At 44.9% G+C, this 19,858-nt stretch overlaps 1 protein-coding gene across 1 annotated transcript in view; it reads left to right on the top strand.

Annotated features, from left to right (window-relative positions):
- Positions 1–19,858, top strand: part of LOC306849579 (serine/threonine-protein kinase mTOR) — a 148,033-nt gene that overhangs the window by 83,165 nt on the left and 45,010 nt on the right. The window contains exons 29-31 of the mRNA XM_079384722.1: positions 4,106–4,181; positions 7,130–7,269; positions 19,709–19,809. Coding sequence (XP_079240848.1) covers positions 4,106–4,181; positions 7,130–7,269; positions 19,709–19,809 — 317 coding nt within the window. The remainder of the gene's footprint in view (positions 1–4,105; positions 4,182–7,129; positions 7,270–19,708; positions 19,810–19,858) is intronic.

The raw sequence follows: 19,858 nt of genomic DNA, 5'->3' as shown, positions 1-19,858 counted from the left end.
CAACCAGTTTCGGTGCATGTCTCTTTAAATGCTAATTAGCTGTGCTTACCCCGCCCCTCTCTTCTGTGGGGTGACGAGCCGTTCTCATGACTGTAAACTTTAGCCGCATTGCTAACTTGCTAACTAGGACATTTATAAGGAAAGGCGATTTGTAAAGATTCATAAAAAAACTTATACTCGCTTCTTCTGTAGGTGAAGCTGGATCAGGAATGATTTGCGCAAATTTAGACACATTTAAGTAGATCAGGGGAGTATTCCCTTCAAAAACAAAAGTAATCCACTGTGTCTAGCGGACTCTTGACCGCTCACTCATGGAGCTGGCCTGTGCTAAAACGCCAGTGCTAAAACTGGGCCTGTGCTAAAACGCCAGTGTCAATCAACAATCGTGGGAGGGGCCTTGGCCTCTCACTCTGCCAAGAATCTGTGAATGGCATGATCTCATAATTTATTGGGATTAAAAAAAAAACATGGATGGATTTTTATCATTATAGGGTGGTTGTGTACACACACTACCAAGACACATTTCAGTTCAAACAACATGTAAAAGTGAATTTTGCATCATATATATATATATATATATATATATATATATATATATATATATATATATATATATATATATATATATATATATATATATTAGTGTCTACACAGGAAAAACTTGGTGCTCCCAAAATGAGTAAAAAAAATATTGGCATATTGGATATCTGCAAAAATCCAATATTGTGCATCCCTACTAGAAAACAAACCTAAAACACAATCAAAGTTTAAAGAGACAAAGGACTGTAAGAGTGCGTTCACACCAGACGCGACGTGGTTGGACGCTTGAACATTTTAGTTTACTCGCTTCATTCGCGCGTGAAATTCACTTCACAACAGACGCGAATTTGCGTCAGGGAGAGGCTTCTGCCAGGCGGCTCCAGTCTCGTTGCGAAATGGCTGACATATAAATATTCCCATCCTTTTGTCTTTTGATTCACACTCTTTATATATAGTAAATAATCACATCTTTTCAACCTCTCTTGTAAATATTGCTGTCTTTTTTCATCTTTAACTCTTGTAAATCTTTCATAAATTTTCAATAATTGTTTGTTCAAGTTTAGATTATAGTTTTCTTGTTTTCAAATGATAAATGGAGCCAGCCTCCAAAAGGAATCCCTGTCTCGTTGCTGCATTCTCATTACACTATACCACAACACTGGTCCAATCACAAATAACTATTTTTTTTTACTATACTATTGTGAGTGTATTTTCAATAGGATATAGTCGCTCCGGGTGTCCTCATACAGCGACGATTATTTTGTCCTCCATTGTTGTTTTGGATTTCTCCCTCCGCTCGCTACGTCGTAATCACGTCACTACTAGAGCAAGCTCCTGATTGGTTAACGTGGCGCAAATATCCACCAAAGTTCAGATTTTTCAACTTGCGCGATTTGCGTGGATCATGCATTACGCGCATCAAATGCCCGAAACGCTCAATTCACGCAGTGTCATTCGCGCGAATCGCGCCGCAGGATGTCTATTCACGCCTTTGCATTGACTTAACAACGCTTAACACTTCATTCGCGTCTGGTGTGAACGCACCATAAAGCTGGCACAGTAACATTTTAGATACATTTAGATTTTGTATAGATACATTTAGATACATTTAGATTTTCCCTAAATAAACTCCTGATTATAATAAGGGAGTAGGTATTGGGTAGGGTTAAAGGGATAGTTCACCCAAAAATGAAAATTAGTCCAAGATTTACTCACCCCCAAGGCATGTCTGGCATTCCTCTTTCAGACGAACACATTCTGAGTTATATTCAACATTGTCCTGTTTGTTCCAATTTGTATAATTGCAGTGAATGGTGCCCCTGTTTCTGAATCCCAAAAAAGTATCCATCCATCATAAAACTACTCCACACGGCTCCGGGGTGTTAATAAAGGACTTCTGAAGCGAAACAATGTGTTAGTTTAAGAAAAATGTTGATTCTTAAAACTTTATTAACTGTTATGTCCAGCTTCCGGTCGCTCAAGCAGGCGCGTTCACAACAAGGCGGTCGAGCGTATGACGTAGGTGTAACGAAAGGTGCAACGTAAGATCCGGGGAGAGAGTGACGAACGTTGATGCACAGAGGAGAAAGCAAAACGCCTGCTTGAGCGTTAATATGCATACTAATAACCAACTTGTTAATTGTGTTGTTTGTGAGCAGGAGAGCAGGACAGTCGATTGTCAGTTCTTTTTGAAAATGAGTCTCGTCCCCAACAGATGCCTTCAATATTTTCTAACTAAATGGAAGTGTGTTTCCAGTTGGACAGCAGTTTATTTCAGCAGAGTTGAATCGTTGGAGCCATTAGCGCAATGGCAGTAGCAAGAGATTACATATTACTGTACATTTTTCAAACAATACTCTGTGCAGTATATCAAATCCTCTAGTTCTTTGGAAGTGCAAATTGTAGCTTCCTGGGAACTTGTAAACATGGCGTTGTTTTCTGGCAAATATAAAACACCACCAGCTTTCCGAACCATTACTAGATGTATTCAGGTAGTCTTTTAGTCTTTTTTTTTTCTCTCTTGCTTCGGTTTGGAATAAATTTTGTTCAAGCCTGTAGGTTCAAATGTATCGTGGGATTTATGTAGACTTGAGCAGCTTCTATGTGTGCCTTTCCGGTGTATTTATCTAGCAAATCAATTATTTTCTATTATGACAGTGACATGTTTAAACTGGTGAAGTCAAATTATTTATCTTAGGAAGCAACACCAATACTTAGTTTCTAGCTTATTTTTTGCTCTTTCCCACTTTCCCCGAGTGTCAGAACATTTATTTTGAGCTCACCTAGAAAGTATGTTACCCTCAAGGGCTTTTAAAAAGCAGGAAAGAGCCAGCAACTATAATGGCTTATGGGCTGAAGTGCAAATGTTCCATTCAGGGTTCTCTGTCGGTCATTGCATATGCTGCTGACGTGGAAAAGGTGGTGGAAAGGGGCCTTTTTGTAGCCAATACAGTGGTAAATTGAGATGAGCACAAGTACTCAGGTTCTCAAAAGTAGCACCAATGTTTAATTGTTAAACTCACAATATTTCAAACTAGGGCTGTCAAATCAAATTAATTACGTAATATGCAAATAATGACCGTTTATTATCAGTTGTGAGAGAATTGTGACGTCTTCACATTTCATCTGGCCCCGCAAAAAAATGCAATACCAATTGATACCAAACTTGGTGGTTCATCACTCTGAAATCGTAAGGGCTTTCTCCAAAATCCTTAAACTGTAATCTACAAAACGTATATCTTTTCTTTCCATTTCCGGCATGAAAATGCTTGTGCTATTTTCGATTTTCTGAAAACCTACTTCTTCAAACTCGTCTTTGGCTGTTAGGCAGTCTTCACCTAACTGTGTACACAGCAGCTATAGACTATGCTGGCTAAAAGTTTCCAAAATATGCTGATATGTAGAAGCAATGCAAAGATATGTTAGCAAATTAAATTTTCTGCCATCACACGTTAACGAATGGATCTATATCTGCCGAATGCAAACTCCGTAGAACACTTTGACAACAGGGCATTCTGATGATGCACAATAAAGAAATACGTACTCCCAAAAAGTATTCGTTTGATTATTCCGTCAAGTATTCAGGGGGTTTATTGTATCATAAATGCTGTTGTTGGTAACATCAGTGGTTTAGAAATGTGTTAGAAATATTATTGTTTTATTAATTGGTTTTGTTTTGTTTTGTTTTTAATTATGGCAGCATTTGCTTTCGCTGGGATTCCCTTGCCCCTGTAAAAGCAGATGTATTGGCAAGTCTGGCAGAGTGCTTCTAGATGGGAAGTTTTTTAATCGGTCATTATAAGGATCATAAATGTAACTTAAATGTAAATTTTTTAGAGAATTGTAATAAAATATTTTAGACTATACAAATACCAAAAGGTCTCTGAATGAGTCTATACTTTGTACAGTAGTGAGTAAACTGACAGTCATACAAGTACCTGTTGTTTTGGGCTCATGATTTTTATTTTTATTTTAATTGTTGGTTGTAGCTAATCTCAATTTCTATAATCATATTTGCAGTATTGAAGATTTCGAGTGTGCACTAAAACATTGTATTTCGTTTTAGCATCAATAATAAGCTGCAGCAGCCAGAGGCAGCATCAGGAGTGTTGGAGTATGCCATGAAGCACTTCGGAGAACTGGTAAGAGCTCTCATCCCTCACTAATCTGTGTGCCATCCATCATGCATTGACTTCATAAAATGACGTGAATCTCACATCTGTCAAGAAAGGTCTTGGTCATATATCACCTTAAAAATATTGTAAATGTTTTTTTGTTGTTGTTGCTTTTTGTTTAATTGTGATGAGAATTGGGGGCAAATATGCTTGATTGTAATAAAATAGTATCTGTTTGTCTTGTTTTGAAGATAATGCTGTATTCGCTAAATAAGTCTTTTGTAAGCATTTATGTGACAACTTTTGGTTTGTTTTTACGTTTCAAAGTGTTGAGATGTTTTGATGCATCATACACACAGTACTCCTGTCCTCGAAATGTCTCCTGCTGTCCAGACAGACAGTTCAGATATAATGACTTAGCCATGTCTATTGCGTAACTCCACAGACTTTCTTTGTTAACACTTGACTATTAATTGCTCCAGTATGTAGTTGTGGAGCTCTTTCTAAAAAAAATAACTAATATATGGGTGGTTCACACTGGTGGACTAGACTATATTTAGCTTTTTTTTTTTTTTTTCTTACACAAGTTATAAGAATCACTATGAAATTTTGTCTCTGAGAGAAAGTGGTACTTTTATTTACATAGGATACATTAAATAGATTTTTTTTTTAACTGTACAGTTTCTATATACAAGTTAGAACAGTACTTTTGGGCCAAATAAAGCCAAAATCATACTTGCGAGTGAACCGTTATGGAGTCAGAATAGTATCAAAATACTTGCTCATGCACATGTGTAAACAAATTAACATTCACAAAAAGGAGTTACCATTTAACTTACAAATTGTCATGTATGTTTGTGTTTTTTTGAGACTTTCCTTGATTCATGTGTGGACCCTTTATACTTGTTTTGGCAATCAGATTTCAGCTTATCAATCAGCTAGTCATAACCTAGTCATAACCCACCACGTCAACACACCGGGCACATCAGATGACAGACGCTCACACACACAACTGCTAGTTGCACTATATTAGTGAGGACATCTCATAGGCTTCCTTTCTTTTTTCTTATATCAGGTTAATTGTATTTTCTATCGCTTAACCCAACCACTGTCCTTAAACACTAGATTTCAAATAGCTAGATTTAAATACAAACATGATTTGACTGATTTGTATGCCTTTAACTAGTGAGGTCTGGTTCACTAGTCAGTGCTCAACAGGTTTCACTATTGTATAGTAGTGAAGACATTTTAGACCTCACAAGTATAGTCAAACCTGTACACACACACAAGTAAATACAAGAGTAAGTAAATACAAAAAAAAAAAAAAGTCTGTTCACACACGTGTTACAATTTGCAAATGCAGTCTTAACACTCAGTTCATTTTATTGAGGACACTTTTGATTTCTTAGGAAAAAAAATTTCCTAGTTGGTTTTCTACATAAATCTACATGAGTATTGTCTGAGGAAAAAAAACAATACTGGAATTTTGGAATGCGAAAAACGCATACGAAAATTTCAATGTGCGGAGACCTTAAGTATTTGTATGAAATGTTAAAACAAATAGACATTTATTTGTTTATTTGTACTTTTCAAATGAGAAACTCAACGAGATCTATCAACTGAAATATAAATAAATAGGCCTAATAAAATGCATTTATATGGACATTTTAAATTAGTAAAGTTTTAAACCAGTTGGGTTAAATATTTAACCCAACCGCTGGGTCAAAACAACCCAATCGTTGGGTTTGTCCATATTTAACCCAACCGCTGGGTCAAAACAACCCAATCGTTGGGTTTGTCCATATTTAACCCAACCGCAGGGTCAAAACAACCCAATCGTTGGGTTTGTCCATATTTAACCCAACCGCTGGGTCAAAACAACCCAATCGTTGGGTTTGTCCATATTTAACCCAACCGCTGGGTCAAAACAACCCAATCGTTGGGTTTGTCCATATTTAACCCAACCGCTGGGTCAAAACAACCCAATCGTTGGGTTTGTCCATATTTAACCCAACCGCTGGGTCAAAACAACCCAATCGTTGGGTTTGTCCATATTTAACCCAACCGCTGGGTCAAAACAACCCAATCGTTGGGTTTGTCCATATTTAACCCAACCGCTGGGTCAAAACAACCCAATCGTTGGGTTTGTCCATATTTAACCCAACCGCTGGGTCAAAACAACCCAATCGTTGGGTTTGTCCATATTTAACCCAACCGCTGGGTCAAAACTACCCAATCGTTGGGTTTGTCCATATTTAACCCAACCGCTGGGTCAAAACAACCCAATCGTTGGGTTTGTCCATATTTAACCCAACCGCTGGGTCAAAACAACCCAATCGTTGGGTTTGTCCATATTTTGCCCAGCGCTGGGTTGTATTTAACCCAGTACCACCCCTGTTTTCGCTGGTACGCTACTACGTATAGTCACTGTTTTTGCACATTTTCTGGCCATTGTAGTAGAATTCAGAATTATGAGTGGAGATTTGCTTTGTTTTTTTTCTGTTGTAGCCTTTCAAACTTATTGGACCCAAATGACAGATAAATTTTGTATGCTGTATTAAAAATGAGGATTTTATGTTCTCATTTATCAAAAGAGCCTGCTTTAAAAAAATCAGTTTCTTTAAATTATGAAATATGACTTGAAGTGTTATTTCAACTGTTGCTGAGCCATCCATTACTCTGGCAGACGCTCACATTGGGCTCGCTGCCAATTTTCAAATAAACTGTTGCTATGCCCTCCCATTAAATGTTGGAATAACATCCATACTCAGCTGTCTGTGTTCCAGATGTGACTGTTATTGTGTGAGATTGAAAATCCCAATTGTTTGAGTACCGAGACGAGTTTGCGGTTTACTTAATTTACAAATGAAGCAAGCACTTTTAACCCCCTCCTAAAAAAAAAAAAATTAATTCAATGAAATCAGTAATATCATTTTAATTATTTCCATCATCCTTTTATGTTTTTTCCACTACAGGAGATCCAAGCCACCTGGTATGAGAAACTTCATGAGTGGGAAGATGCTCTGGTCGCCTATGATAAAAAAATCGACATGAACAAAGATGATCCGGAGCTTATTCTGGGTCGCATGAGATGTCTGGAAGCGCTAGGCGAATGGTATGCATACATATAATAACTTGTCAATTTCTGGAAGTGGGCAGACTAATTCTTGCTTTTCTACATCTTTGGATTTTTTATATTTTTCAATGTATGCATTAAGTTTCAGAATAAATTGAATACTCCACTTTTTTTTTGGAAAGTCCAATGTAGTCCTATTCTTATTGAAGGTAAATTTAATGGGGGGGGGGGGGGGGGGGGGGGTGACTAGACGGGACGGACAGGTCCATGTTTCTAAGCAGGCAGTTTGTGGTGTTGTCAATTATTAGATTTTTTTGGTTACTATTTATTAGTTATTGTCTCATTTTTGAGTCAGGTTTACATTTTTGCCAAATGTAAGGTTTAGAACCTTGCATTATTATTATTTTTTTTTTTAATTGTCATTCTTCTTAGTAATATCAAGAAACCTATTATTGATAGAAAAATGCATGCTTCCCACAAGCTGTGAAATATTCAAAGGAAAATGAACTGCAAAACATTACACAATGGAAAGTCATTTCTCCTGTGAAATATATTCCTCTCAGTGCGGGGTCACACAACAAGGAGAGAATATAATCTAGTGAGTAAAAACAGAGATTGGTTGCGTTTGTGTGCTCACACTATCCCTTTGTGCCCTCATGGAATCTGACAGTGCTGTCATTTGACATGTTTTTTCTTACTGGAAAATCTTACTGATTTTTGTAATAGTCATTTACTGGGAAGCACGAGGAAGAGTTTGTGTGGGAGAGTGATTGGCATGAGGGGTGACTTCGCAGATTTGTTGCAGTCAGCGAAACCAGTGAAAGTGGAAACAGGAAATATAGGGATATCAATGAAAATAGTTCAGTCTAATTTAAAAAAAAATACTATTTTGCTCAATATTTGTGTGTGCTTTTCTGCTGCCTATAAAAATCTAATGCTTTTGGCTTGGCAGCATACTAACAGCTGTTGGAATCAGTAGTGAGCTGAGCTTCTTGTGCGTTTCACACGAGGAAAGATATTTGCTGCCTATAGAGTGCATTCTAAATTTCTCTCTTATGAAGATCCAGTTATCATGCTGCCTTAGAATGTAGCTGTTTGTAGAAGAAAGGGCTGTCATCAATCAGAAGACTTTCGATAAGGGTTTAGAACAAAAGAAGATATTATATAAATTTCTGCCTGTCCATTGAAAGTCTTTTCTTCCAAAAAGTTGATGCTTCAAATAGTTCATTATGACATTGCAAAAGAAGTTCATATGAATCAAGCAGTTTAATCCCTGAAGAGACACAATCACGTTATAAAATGACAAAAATGTATTGTCTTTTGATTCACATATAAACAATGCACATACTATACATAGAGAACATCCAATATTGTAAACAGAAGCTTAAACATGCTTCATTGACTTTCAAGAACCAGTGCAGTTAAAAAAAAAAAAAAAAAGAAATTGCTTATATTCATCATATCTTTTTATGATTGTGTCTCTTCAGAGATGGATTGAACAGCTCAGTTCATATGATTTGTTTTAGGAACGTTTTGAAGTGTCAAATTTTTGGTAGAATAGACAACTTTCATTAGGAAGACAGAAATCTCTCAGGCTTCGTTAAAAGTATTTTTGGTTGTGTTTCGGAGATAAATGAGTGTGGCCAAAGCATACATTTGTTTTATTCTCAGATGAGGTGCTCCCACGCGACATCTAGTGTTGAAAACTCTTATATTTTAACTATGCTTTGTGATTTCTGCACAAATGTATCTCAATGTAAGTCTCATACATGGTCAGAAATTAACAAGGGCTCGGGACAAAAATGTGACAATGGCAGTACTGCACACTGTAATAATTTTTTTTTAAATTTTATAATTTATATACTTTATATAGGCTGTTTAAAATTACATTAATCTCATGACATTATGCAGCTGTTGTTTAAATACATTTATGCTCCCTTTGAGCAGTAATAAACAATTTGTCTATGTACCACCTTTGCAATGTAAGCATGGCTTTCGTTGATGTTGATATAATTTTATGTGTAACATACTATAGTATTCTAATTTATTGATTTAATTAATTAATTTAATTTAAATAAATCACATAAAGAAAAAAGATTATGAGGGTGCATCAGTGCAAACGTCACGGGTGACTGGCATGTGTGCGAAGGTACCATTGACATTCAAGGCATATATTATGATTGTACAGAGACACATACTGTCATCAAGATGACGTCAAGCCACGTACTGTTAAGCAGCTGAAGTCTTGTATCAAGTCTTGTATCGCAACTTTTTTTGGAGTGTGTTGCAGCCATCAAAATCAAAATGTGTTTATACTTACAAAATACAATTAATTTGGTCAGTGAAAACATTTGAAATCTTTTCTTTGCACTTTTGTCAAGTAAAGGTTAAAGAGAATGAACAAATCACAGATTTTCAATTTTATTGCACTTTACAAAACATCCCAACATTTTCTGATTTGGGGTTTATTATATGGCCCGACATATTGCTGCTGTTTTATTGTAATTCAGCATTATAGGACACTCTGTACTGTAAATGAAGCTTTTGCATGTTAGGTTTAAAGTTTGTGCGTGCATTGCTCCAGCGTAATTACCCATATGTATCTACACTGAAGACCGGCCCACCTCTAAACATGTATATCATGTGACGCTATGTTATGTGTTTTTTTTGGGGGTCGAATTTCCATGTGACATTCCATTCCAGTGTGTGATAGACTGTTTCCGTGTTAAGGTCCGTGTAAAGGCCCTTTTTCCTGTCTCGCTCTTAATGTACGTCTTTGTGTTTTAGGCCTGTCTGTAGCCTGGAACCTTGTATTTTGCAAGGCCCCATAAGTAATGTTCTTTCCAGGCAGCTGGGAAAGCACTTCATTTGTTCCAGATCCCCCACGCCATCTCCTGAAACCCATATGAGTAGCGTCTCACAGGGCTAATCGTGGGGCCCCTTTTTTCACAATCCCCAGCAATGGCACGCATGGTTTGCTTGTGTCTGTGTAAGCACTGTTAGCCTCAAAGGGTCCATTTGTTTTAAAGGTGCACCATTCCAAGATGCGATATGATGTCATGGCTTTTTGCAGTTTATCACAGCCAGAGCTGTGGCAAGGGGCTTTTTTGGTATGGACACAGACAGAAGCTGACCTTGCACATTTGTACAGCACGTTTGGTCTTTATGAACTGTAAGAGTGCTTGTGCTCTGCCAGAAACAATAATTCAAGAACAAATGTCCAACGTGGGGTGGTGATGGAGCAGTGGATAAGACACGTGCCTTTGGTGTGAGAGACCCGGGTTCGAATCCACTGTGAGACACCAATGTGTCCCTGAGCAAGACACTTAACCCCTAGTTGCTCCAGAGGTGTGCGACTTCTGACATATATAGCAATTGTAAGTCACTTTGGATAAAAGCGTCAGCTAAATGAAAAAAAATAATAAAAATGCTGACGACATGTTGTTGTGTGCTGTGCAGGTGTTGATCCTGTTATTTTTCCACACCCTTTTTACCTAATGTACACAATAATGCTGATTATTTGTATATTTAATCATTTTCATGTTGTATCTCTTTAATATACAGGTGTGACAAATTCGATTAATTAGACATGATTTGGCACACCTGTCAATACAGGTCTTACAGCTGAAAAAGCACGTCAGAGCAAAAAAAGAGAAAGAGAGGTGACCAAAAATCTGAAAGTCATTCTGGTTGAGCTTCAGTGAAGTTTCTTTTGAGAGAAATGTAACTGAAGGACAACCGTCACTGATCTGGGCTTTATGGCAGAGTGGCCACACAGTAGCCTTTCTTCACTGAAGACACATAAAGACCTGCTTGGAATTTGGAAAAAAAGCACTTGCAGACTTTGAAAAACAAGGGTCTGATTTTGGTCTGATTAACCTCAATTCCAAGTGTCATATCTGGAGGAACCCAGAGGCCACTCATATTCCCAGTGCCATCTCACTGGTGAAGCAGGGTGGTGGTAGCATCATGCTATGGTCATATTTTTAGAGGCTATGGCCAGGGGTCAGGGTTGAATGAAAGCAGAGTACATCATAATATAGTGATATCCTAAATGAAAATCTGGTCCAAAGTGCTCAGGACCTCAGACTGGGCCAAAGGTTCACCCTCCAGCAGGACCTTAAGCAACAACAATGTTGTAACATATATATAAAAATGTTGCATCATATCTGCGATGGCTAAACATGTGGCCACACATTAATGATGGTTACTTAACATGCATTCATTCATAATGCATACAATTCTCTACATAATCATTTACTAAGTAGCAGAGTGTACTGAGGTATTTCCCATTTTATTCTCTTCCTCTATGAGAAAATATTAATTGTGTGTGTTTTCCCTTGTATTGTGTAAGTGGACCTACCATTTGTCTTAAATACCTGTCTCAGTTAGTAGGTCAGTCTTATTCTGTTCAGTTCTTCTTAGGTTTTTCTTTACATTGACTCAATTTGAGTTTTCTGACTTAAGTTCCCTATCTGTCGGTCACTACGAGTTATGTCGTGACGACATTAGGGGATTTACTTGAGAGCCCCGACTGCCTCTGATAAGAGAAAACGCCAATGAAATTTGGCTAGTGGATTTTGCATACCTGAGCCACTCCCCGTGCATACGGGTATAAAAGGGCGACAGGTGCATCCACTCATCAGATTTTTGCTTCGGAGCCGAGTGGATGAGAAATCTTCAAAACAGATCAGATCTCCACAAAGCCGTCTGCCTCGAAGTTTGTTCCTGGGTGGCGTTACGGTGCAGACAGCGGTGTCCCTGCAGCAGCGATTCCCCTGGGCACTTCACCTGAAAGAGCAAATTTCTAAAACACTGGGCGGTTCGCGTCTTTTTAAAGATGCCGTTCCGTCCGTGTTCTCTTGGTTGCGGTCGCTTCCTGTCCTCGGATGACGGTCACGAGCGCTGTCTTCAGTGTCTGGGCATCCAGCACGCTGAAGATGCGTTTGTGGATGAGTCATGCGCCTGTTGTGGGCGTATGAACATGGCAACGCTGCGGTCTCGCCTTTCCTTTCTGAAAGGATTGGCACCCTCTGCCGCCACCCGTCCCGGTCTCTCTGGCTCGAGCAGAGGACCGCCGGCTGGCGCTCTGGGAGATCTGAGGGTGACAGTAAGAGCTTCTCCGCCGGGCACGTCCCCGCGGACCTCTTACTCCTCCCGCAGCGCTTGTTCCGTCCGGTTCCCGAGTGATTTCGCTGGTTCGCCTCACGGGGCCGCCAGCATTTCATTCGGTGCGCCGCCCGAGGATCAGATGTCGATCGCGGCATCGGGGGATGGGCTTTCGTCCTCTGAGGATGAACGATCGGCGGGGCTGCCCCCCTCGGGTGTTGTCGCCACTGCCGATCCGGACCCAGAGCTGACGGCCATGCTTGCCCGGGCAGCCGTGAGTATCGGGCTGGAGGTCAACAGACCGCCCAGTCCCGAGCCTTCGCGGCTGGATGATTGGTTCATCGGCGCAAAACGCGACCAGCGGCCGCACTTTGCCCCGGTGCCTTTCTTCCCGGAGGTGCATGAGGAGCTGACGAAGTCGTGGACGGCCCCTTTCTCGGCCAGAAGCCGCTCGTCTCCCTCCTCCGTCCTCACTACCCTCGATGGCGGGGCGGCCAGGGGGTACGTGGATACTCCCCAGGTGGAGAGAGCGGTTGCGGTGCACCTGTGCCCGCAAAACGCCGCCACCTGGAGGAATCGTCCGCGTTTCCCTTTCAAAGCCTGTAAGCTGACGGCCGCACTTGCCGCCAAGGCTTACAGCGCTGCGGGCCAGGCCGCCTCTGCCCTGCATGCCATGGCCATCCTGCAAGTTCACCAGGCCAAGGCACTGAAACAAATGCACGAGGGTAGTCCCGACCCGGGGTTGATGCAGGAGCTGCGCACGGCGACTGACTTCGCTCTCCGGGCGACGAAAGTCACGGCGCGGTCCCTCGGGAAGGCGATGTCCACGTTAGTGGTCCAAGAGCGCCATCTCTGGCTCAATCTGGCCGAGATGAAGGACGTTGACAAAGTACGCTTTCTCGACGCCTCCATCTCCCAGACGGGGCTATTTGGCGACACTGTCGAGGGTTTTGCCCAGCAATTCTCGGCAGTACAAAAGCAGACGGAGGCAATTCAGCACATCCTCCCTAAACGGCGGGATGCTCCAGCTGCCACCGCTGGCCCAAGGGCCAGGCCCCAGTCTGCTGGTCGCCGTGGGCACCCTCCTGCGTCCTCCAGAGCTGCTCCGCCCCGTGCTGAGTCGTCACCTAGGCCGGTGCGTCGAGCCTCTCGCAGGAGTGCGGCGCCCCCTGCGCCTCACTCTCACCCGAGACCCATATTGCCAGTGGCCAAGAGAGTGCGGTCTGGGGACGCGATGCCTCCCCGCGCACCTCTAGCCAGTCCCCCCGGGGACTTAGGGAGTTTTGTGGGGATGAGTCAGAACGCACTGCCTTCTGTTCCATCCAACCTTACTCCCCCTCGCTGCACCACTGCGGGCACGTCGATTGGGCCTTTGGTGCCGCTTGCACGGTATCTGGGGGCGTGGCTTGCGCTACCCAACCCGTCTCGCTGGCTCATTCGCACAGTTCGACTCGGCTATGCGATTCAGTTCGCCAGGCGGCCGCCCAGGTTCAGCGGCATCCTCGAGACTTCAGTGGCAGTCCGAGATGCACCTGTCCTGCGCGAGGAGATTGCTGTCCTTCTGGCAAAGGGTGCAATTGAGCCGGTCCCTCCAGCCGAGATGAGGCAGGGGTTTTACAGCCCCTACTTCATCGTGCCCAAGAAAGGCGGTGGCCTCCGGCCAATCCTGGACCTGCGAGTCTTGAATCGGGCCCTACACAAGCTCCCGTTCAAGATGTTGACGCAGATGCGTTCAGTCCGTGAATTGGTTTGCAGCGATCGACCTGAAGGACGCTTACTTTCATGTCTCGATTCGCCCTCGACACAGGCCGTTCCTACGGTTTGCGTTCGAGGGGCGGGCATGGCAGTACAGGGTCCTCCCCTTCGGGCTCTCCCTGTCTCCCCGTGCCTTCACGAAGGTGGCGGAGGGCGCCCTTGCGGGAAGTGGGCGTCAGGATCCTCAACTATCTCGATGATTGGCTCATCCTGGCCCGATCGCGAGAACAGTTGGGTGGTCACAGGGACCTGGTGCTCCGGCACCTCAGCCAGTTGGGGCTTCGGGTCAACTGGGAAAGGAGCAAGCTCTCCCCTGTGCAGAGAATCTCTTTTCTCGGTGTGGAGTTAGACTCCGTGAGTATGACGGCACGTCTCTCGGACGAGTGTGCCCAATCAGTGCTGAACTGCCTGAGTTCCTTCAGAGGCAGGACAGTGGTTCCGCTGAAACAGTTTCAGCAGCTCCTGGGGCATATGGCATCCGTAGCCGCAGTCACGCCGCTCGGGTTGCTTCATATGAGACCACTTCAGCACTGGTTACACTCACGGGTCCCGAGATGGGCATGGCGCCGCGGGACACGTCGTGTCACCATCACGCAATCGTGTCGCCGCTCTTTCAACCCCTGGTCGGACCTTGCCTTCCTACGGGCCGGGGTGCCCTTAGGACAAGTGTCCCGGCATGTTGTTGTCACAACAGATGCCTCCAGCATGGGCTGGGGCGCTACATGCAACGGGCAGGCAGCCTCGGGGCTCTGGATGGGGCCTCGACTGCTTTGGCACATCAACTGCCTAGAGCTGTTGGCAGTGCATCTGGCCTTAAAGCAGTTCCGGCCACTGCTCCTAGGCCAGCACGTGTTGGTCCGCATGGACAACACTGCGGCTGTTTCGTACATCAACCGGCAGGGAGGTCTACGATCACGCCGCATGTCACAGCTTGCCCGCCATCTCCTCCTCTGGAGTCAGTCACAGCTCAAATCGCTGCGCGCCGTCCACATTCCGGGGGAGCTCAATCGTGCAGCCGACGCGCTCTCACGACAGCTCACGTTCCCCGGAGAATGGCGACTCCATCCCGAGACGATCCGGCTGATTTGGAGTCGATTCGGGGAAGCTCAGGTAGACCTGTTTGCTTCCCGCAAGTCCTCCCACTGCCAGCTGTATTTCTCCCTGGCCGAGGCCCCCCTCGGCACGGACGCACTGGCACACAGCTGGCCTCAGGCTCTGCGCAAGTATGCGTTTCCCCCAGTGAGCCTGATCGCACAGACACTGTGCAAGGTCAGGGAGGACGAGGAGCAGGTCTTGTTGGTTGCGCCATACTGGCCCACCCGGACCTGGTTTCCGGAACTCACCCTCCTCGCGACAGCCCCTCCCTGGCGCATCCCTCTGAGGAAGGACCTTCTTTCTCAGGGGCTCGGCACCATACGGCACCCGCGTCCAGATCTGTGGAACCTCCATGTGCGGCTCCTGGATGGGACGCAGCAGACTTGAGCAGGCTGAAGTGGAGTCTGTTCGTGGACTGGTGTTCTTCTCATCGGGAGGACCCCCGAAGATGCACGATTGGAGTGGTGCTTTCTTTCCTGCAAGAGAGGTTGGAGCGCAGGCTGTCGCCCTCCACCTTGAAAGTGTACGTGGCTCCTATTGCGGCCCATCACGATGCAGTGGACGGCCGGTCCCTGGGGAAGCACAATCTCATCGTGAGGTTCCTGAGGGGTGCCAGAAGGTTAAATCCTCCTAGGCCACCCCTGATGCCCTCCTGGGATCTCTCTATTGTCCTGGCTAGACTTCAGAGGGGTCCCTTTGAGCCGCTGGACTCAGTCGAGCTGAAATTCCTGTCGGCTAAGACAGCGCTCCTGACCGCGCTCACTTCCATCAAGAGGGTCGGGGACCTCCAAGCATTTTCGATAAGCGAAGAGTGCCTTGTGTTAGGGCCGGCCTACTCTCACGTTGTCCTGAGACCCCGGCCTGGATACGTGCCTAAGGTTCCCACCACGTCCTTCCGCGATCAGGTGGTGGACCAGCAAGCACTGCCCTCGGAGGAGGCAGACCCAGCCTTGGCGTTGCTGTGTCCCGTAAGAGCGCTGCGCATATACGTGGACCGCACCCGGAGCTTCAGAAGCTCTGAGCAGCTCTTTGTCTGCCACGGAGGTCAGCAGAAAGGGAAGGCTGTCTCCAAGCAGAGGTTGGCCCACTGGATAGTGGATGCCATCGCCTTGGCGTACCAATCCCAAGGCGAGCCGTGCCCCCTCGGGGTGAGGGCTCACTCCACGCGGAGTGTTGCCTCCTCCTATGCGCTGGCGCACGGCGCCTCTTTGGCAGACATCTGTAGAGCTGCGGGCTGGGCGACACCGAACACCTTCGCAAGATTTTACAGTCTCCGCGTTGAGCCAGTCTCTTCCCGTGTGTTGAGTAACAGGTAAGTGGCGGGAAGAGTTGGCCGGTGTCACGCTTGCTGCGCCATTCCCCCTTACCCGGGGATACGAGTGCCTATTCTCTCCTCCAGTTAGTTCCCCGGACGGCGAACCCTGGCGGAGTTCCTCCAGCACCCCCGGCAGTCAGGCTGGGCGGAGCAGTCTGACGCCAGGCCCAGTAACGGTGTTAGCTTGCCCGGGTCTCCAGTCAGCCCCTGTACTCGGCTAGGTGCCCATGTGGCCTGATTCCCTTCGGGTGATCCCACACGTGTATTCATCCACGGTACGGTTTCCCTCACGGTAAACCCGTGTCTTCCCTTTGACAGAGCTCTGTCAGACCCTGCTGGCAGCCTTCCTCCCTTCTCCAAGGTAGGATCTGCCCCAGGGTCCAGGCGTATGTAGCACTGCTCCAGGCTTGGGCCAGTCCATACCAGTGTCTCCACACGTTACCTCCCTTCGGGCAGGGTGTGGCCTCCGTAGCGCCCTTCTCCGGAAGGCTCGCTTCCCCGTCGTTACTGCTGGGCTGTAACAACAAACAGGAAAGACTTGAAGCAGTCTTTCATAGAAGGTCGAAATCCCTTCCGATTTCTGGGGAAAGGAACAGCGGCTTGGCTATCTCCAGCAGCAATGTACTCAGTGGTCCCTGCGGGCGCCAAGGTTAGCGAATTTGCGCTGGGGCGACGGGAAGGTTGCGACCTTCGCATCGCATTTGTCTGTCACGCGCTAGCTTGTCAACATCTGCATGCCACAAGGTCGTGACGGGGTTCAGATTGTGGCGCTTTCCATAGACCCCTAATGTCGTCACGACATAACTCGTAGTGACCGACAGATAGGGAACGTCTCGGTTACGTACGTAACCCTCGTTCCCTGATGGAGGGAACGGAGACGTTATGTCCCCATGCCACAATCTTGAACCATCGCTGGTTGCCAGGGACACGTTCTCGGCTCCTCAGCGGAAAACCTAATGAGTGGATGCACCTGTCGCCCTTTTATACCCGTATGCACGGGGAGTGGCTCAGGTATGCAAAATCCACTAGCCAAATTTCATTGGCGTTTTCTCTTATCAGAGGCAGTCGGGGCTCTCAAGTAAATCCCCTAATGTCGTCACGACATAACGTCTCCGTTCCCTCCATCAGGGAACGAGGGTTACGTACATAACCGAGACGTTATTCAAGTCTAGCTAAATTATTTGTTGAATAAAGTTTATTGAATTTGTATTCTTAATTTGTGACGTTTTTGGGGAATTTATTGGTCTCGATGAAACCAATTTTTTTTGTCTGATATAATGTGTCCTCATGCCTTACTAATTGGATTTATACAATACCCAAAAAGACTTGAGGCTGTAATCCCCACCAAAGTTGCTTCATGTAAGCACTCAGTTAAGGGTCTGAATGCTTATGCAATGTAATTGTTTCAGGTTTTCATTTTAATAAATTAGCAAAGTTACAGTGGGGCAAAGAAGTATTTGATACACTGCCGATTTTTCAAGTTTTCCCACTTACAAAGAATGGAGAGATCTGTAATTTTCATCGTAGGTACACCTCAACTGTGAGAGACAGAATATAAAAAAAAATCTGTAAAATCACATTGTATGATTTTTAAATAATTAACTACCATTTTATTGCATTAAATAAGTATTTGATCACCTACCAACCAGCAAGAATTCTGGCTCTCACAGACCTGCTAGTTTGTCTTTAAGAAGCCCTCCTATCCTCCACTCATTAGGGGAAGTCGTGGCCTAATGGTTAGAGAGTCGGACTCGTAATCCAAAGGTTGCGGGTTCGAGTCTCGGGCCGGCAGGGATTGTAGGTGGGGGGACTGAATGTCCAGCGCTCTCTCCACCCTCAATACCACGACTGAGGTGCCCTTGAGCAAGGCACCGAACCCCCAACTTTGGGGGTAAAGCATAAATCCAGCATAAATGGCTGCCCACTGCTCCGGGTGCGTGTTCACGGTGTGTGTGTGTTCACTGCTGTGTGTGTGCCAAAGAGACCAGGGCTGTCTAAGGACACTAGGGACAATTGGCTACAGGACAATAGCCAAACAGCTTGGTGAGAAGGCAACAACAGTTGGTGCAATTATTAGAAAATGGAAGAAATTCAAGATGACTGTCAATCTCCATTGGACTGGGGCTCCATGCAAGATCTCGCCTCGTGGAGTATCAATGATCCTGAGAAAGGTGAGGGATCAACCTAGATCTACACAGGAGGACCTGGTCAGTGACCTGAAGAGAGCTGGGATCACAGTCTCAATGGTTACCATTAGTAGCACACTACACCATCATGGATTAAAATCCTGCAGCGCACGCAAGGTCCCCCTGCTCAAGCCAGCACATGTCCAGACCCATCTGAAGTTTGCCAGAGACCATCTGGATGATCCAGAGGAGGCATGGGAGAAGGTCATGTGGTCAGATGAGACCAAAATAGAACTTTTTGGTATAAACTCAACTCGCCGTGTTTGGAGGAAGAAGGAGGATGAGGACAATCTCAAGAACACCATCCCAACCGTGAAGCATGGAGGTGGAAACATCATGCTTTGGGGGTGCTTTTCTGCAAAGGGGACAGGACGACTGCACCGTATTGAGGGGAGGATGGATGGGGCCATGTATCGCAAGATTTTGTGCAACAACCTCCTTCCCTCAGTAAGAGCATTGAAGATGGGTCGTGGCTGGGTTTTCCAGCATGACAATGACCCCAAACACACAGCACAACTAAGGAGTGGCTCCGTAAGAAGCATTTCAAGGTCCTGGAGTGGCCTAGCCTCCTGCAGACCTGAATCCAATAGAAAATCTATGGAGGGAGCTGAAGCTCCGTGTTGCCCAGCAACAGCCCCAAAACCTGAAAGATCTGGAGTGGGCCAAAATCCCTGCTGCAGTGTGTGCAAACCTGGTCAAGAACTACAGGAAACGTCTGACCTCTGTAATTGTAAACAGGTTTCTGTACCAAATATTAAGTTCTATTTTTCTATTGTATCAAATACTTATTTCATGCAATAAAATGGAAATTACTGTATGTTTGTTTTTGCCTTTTTTATTGTTGTTAAATTGATGTAATAGAATAGCAATTTAAAGCAGTTCTGTGTTAAGTGTGCATATTAGAAGAGTATTGGCAATGAGCATGATCTGCAAAGTTCTTTGCCAAAATATGCTTCAGTGTGGATCAGACTTTACTCCCATTCTCTCTCTCATTCTCTTAGTTTTTTTCCTCCATCAGGGGTCAGCTGCACCAGCAGTGCTGTGAGGAGTGGACTTTGGTCAGTGAGGAGACTCAAGCCAAGATGGCCCGCATGGCAGCGGCTGCAGCATGGGGATTGGGTAAGGCGGAAAAAAAAAGAGCATTTTTCGAGACGGAAAAAAAATATTC

Source organism: Barbus barbus (genome assembly GCF_936440315.1).
Source record: "Barbus barbus genome assembly, chromosome: 29".
Classification (NCBI taxonomy): domain Eukaryota; kingdom Metazoa; phylum Chordata; class Actinopteri; order Cypriniformes; family Cyprinidae; genus Barbus; species Barbus barbus.
This window is presented reverse-complemented; position numbering and strand designations above follow the sequence as displayed.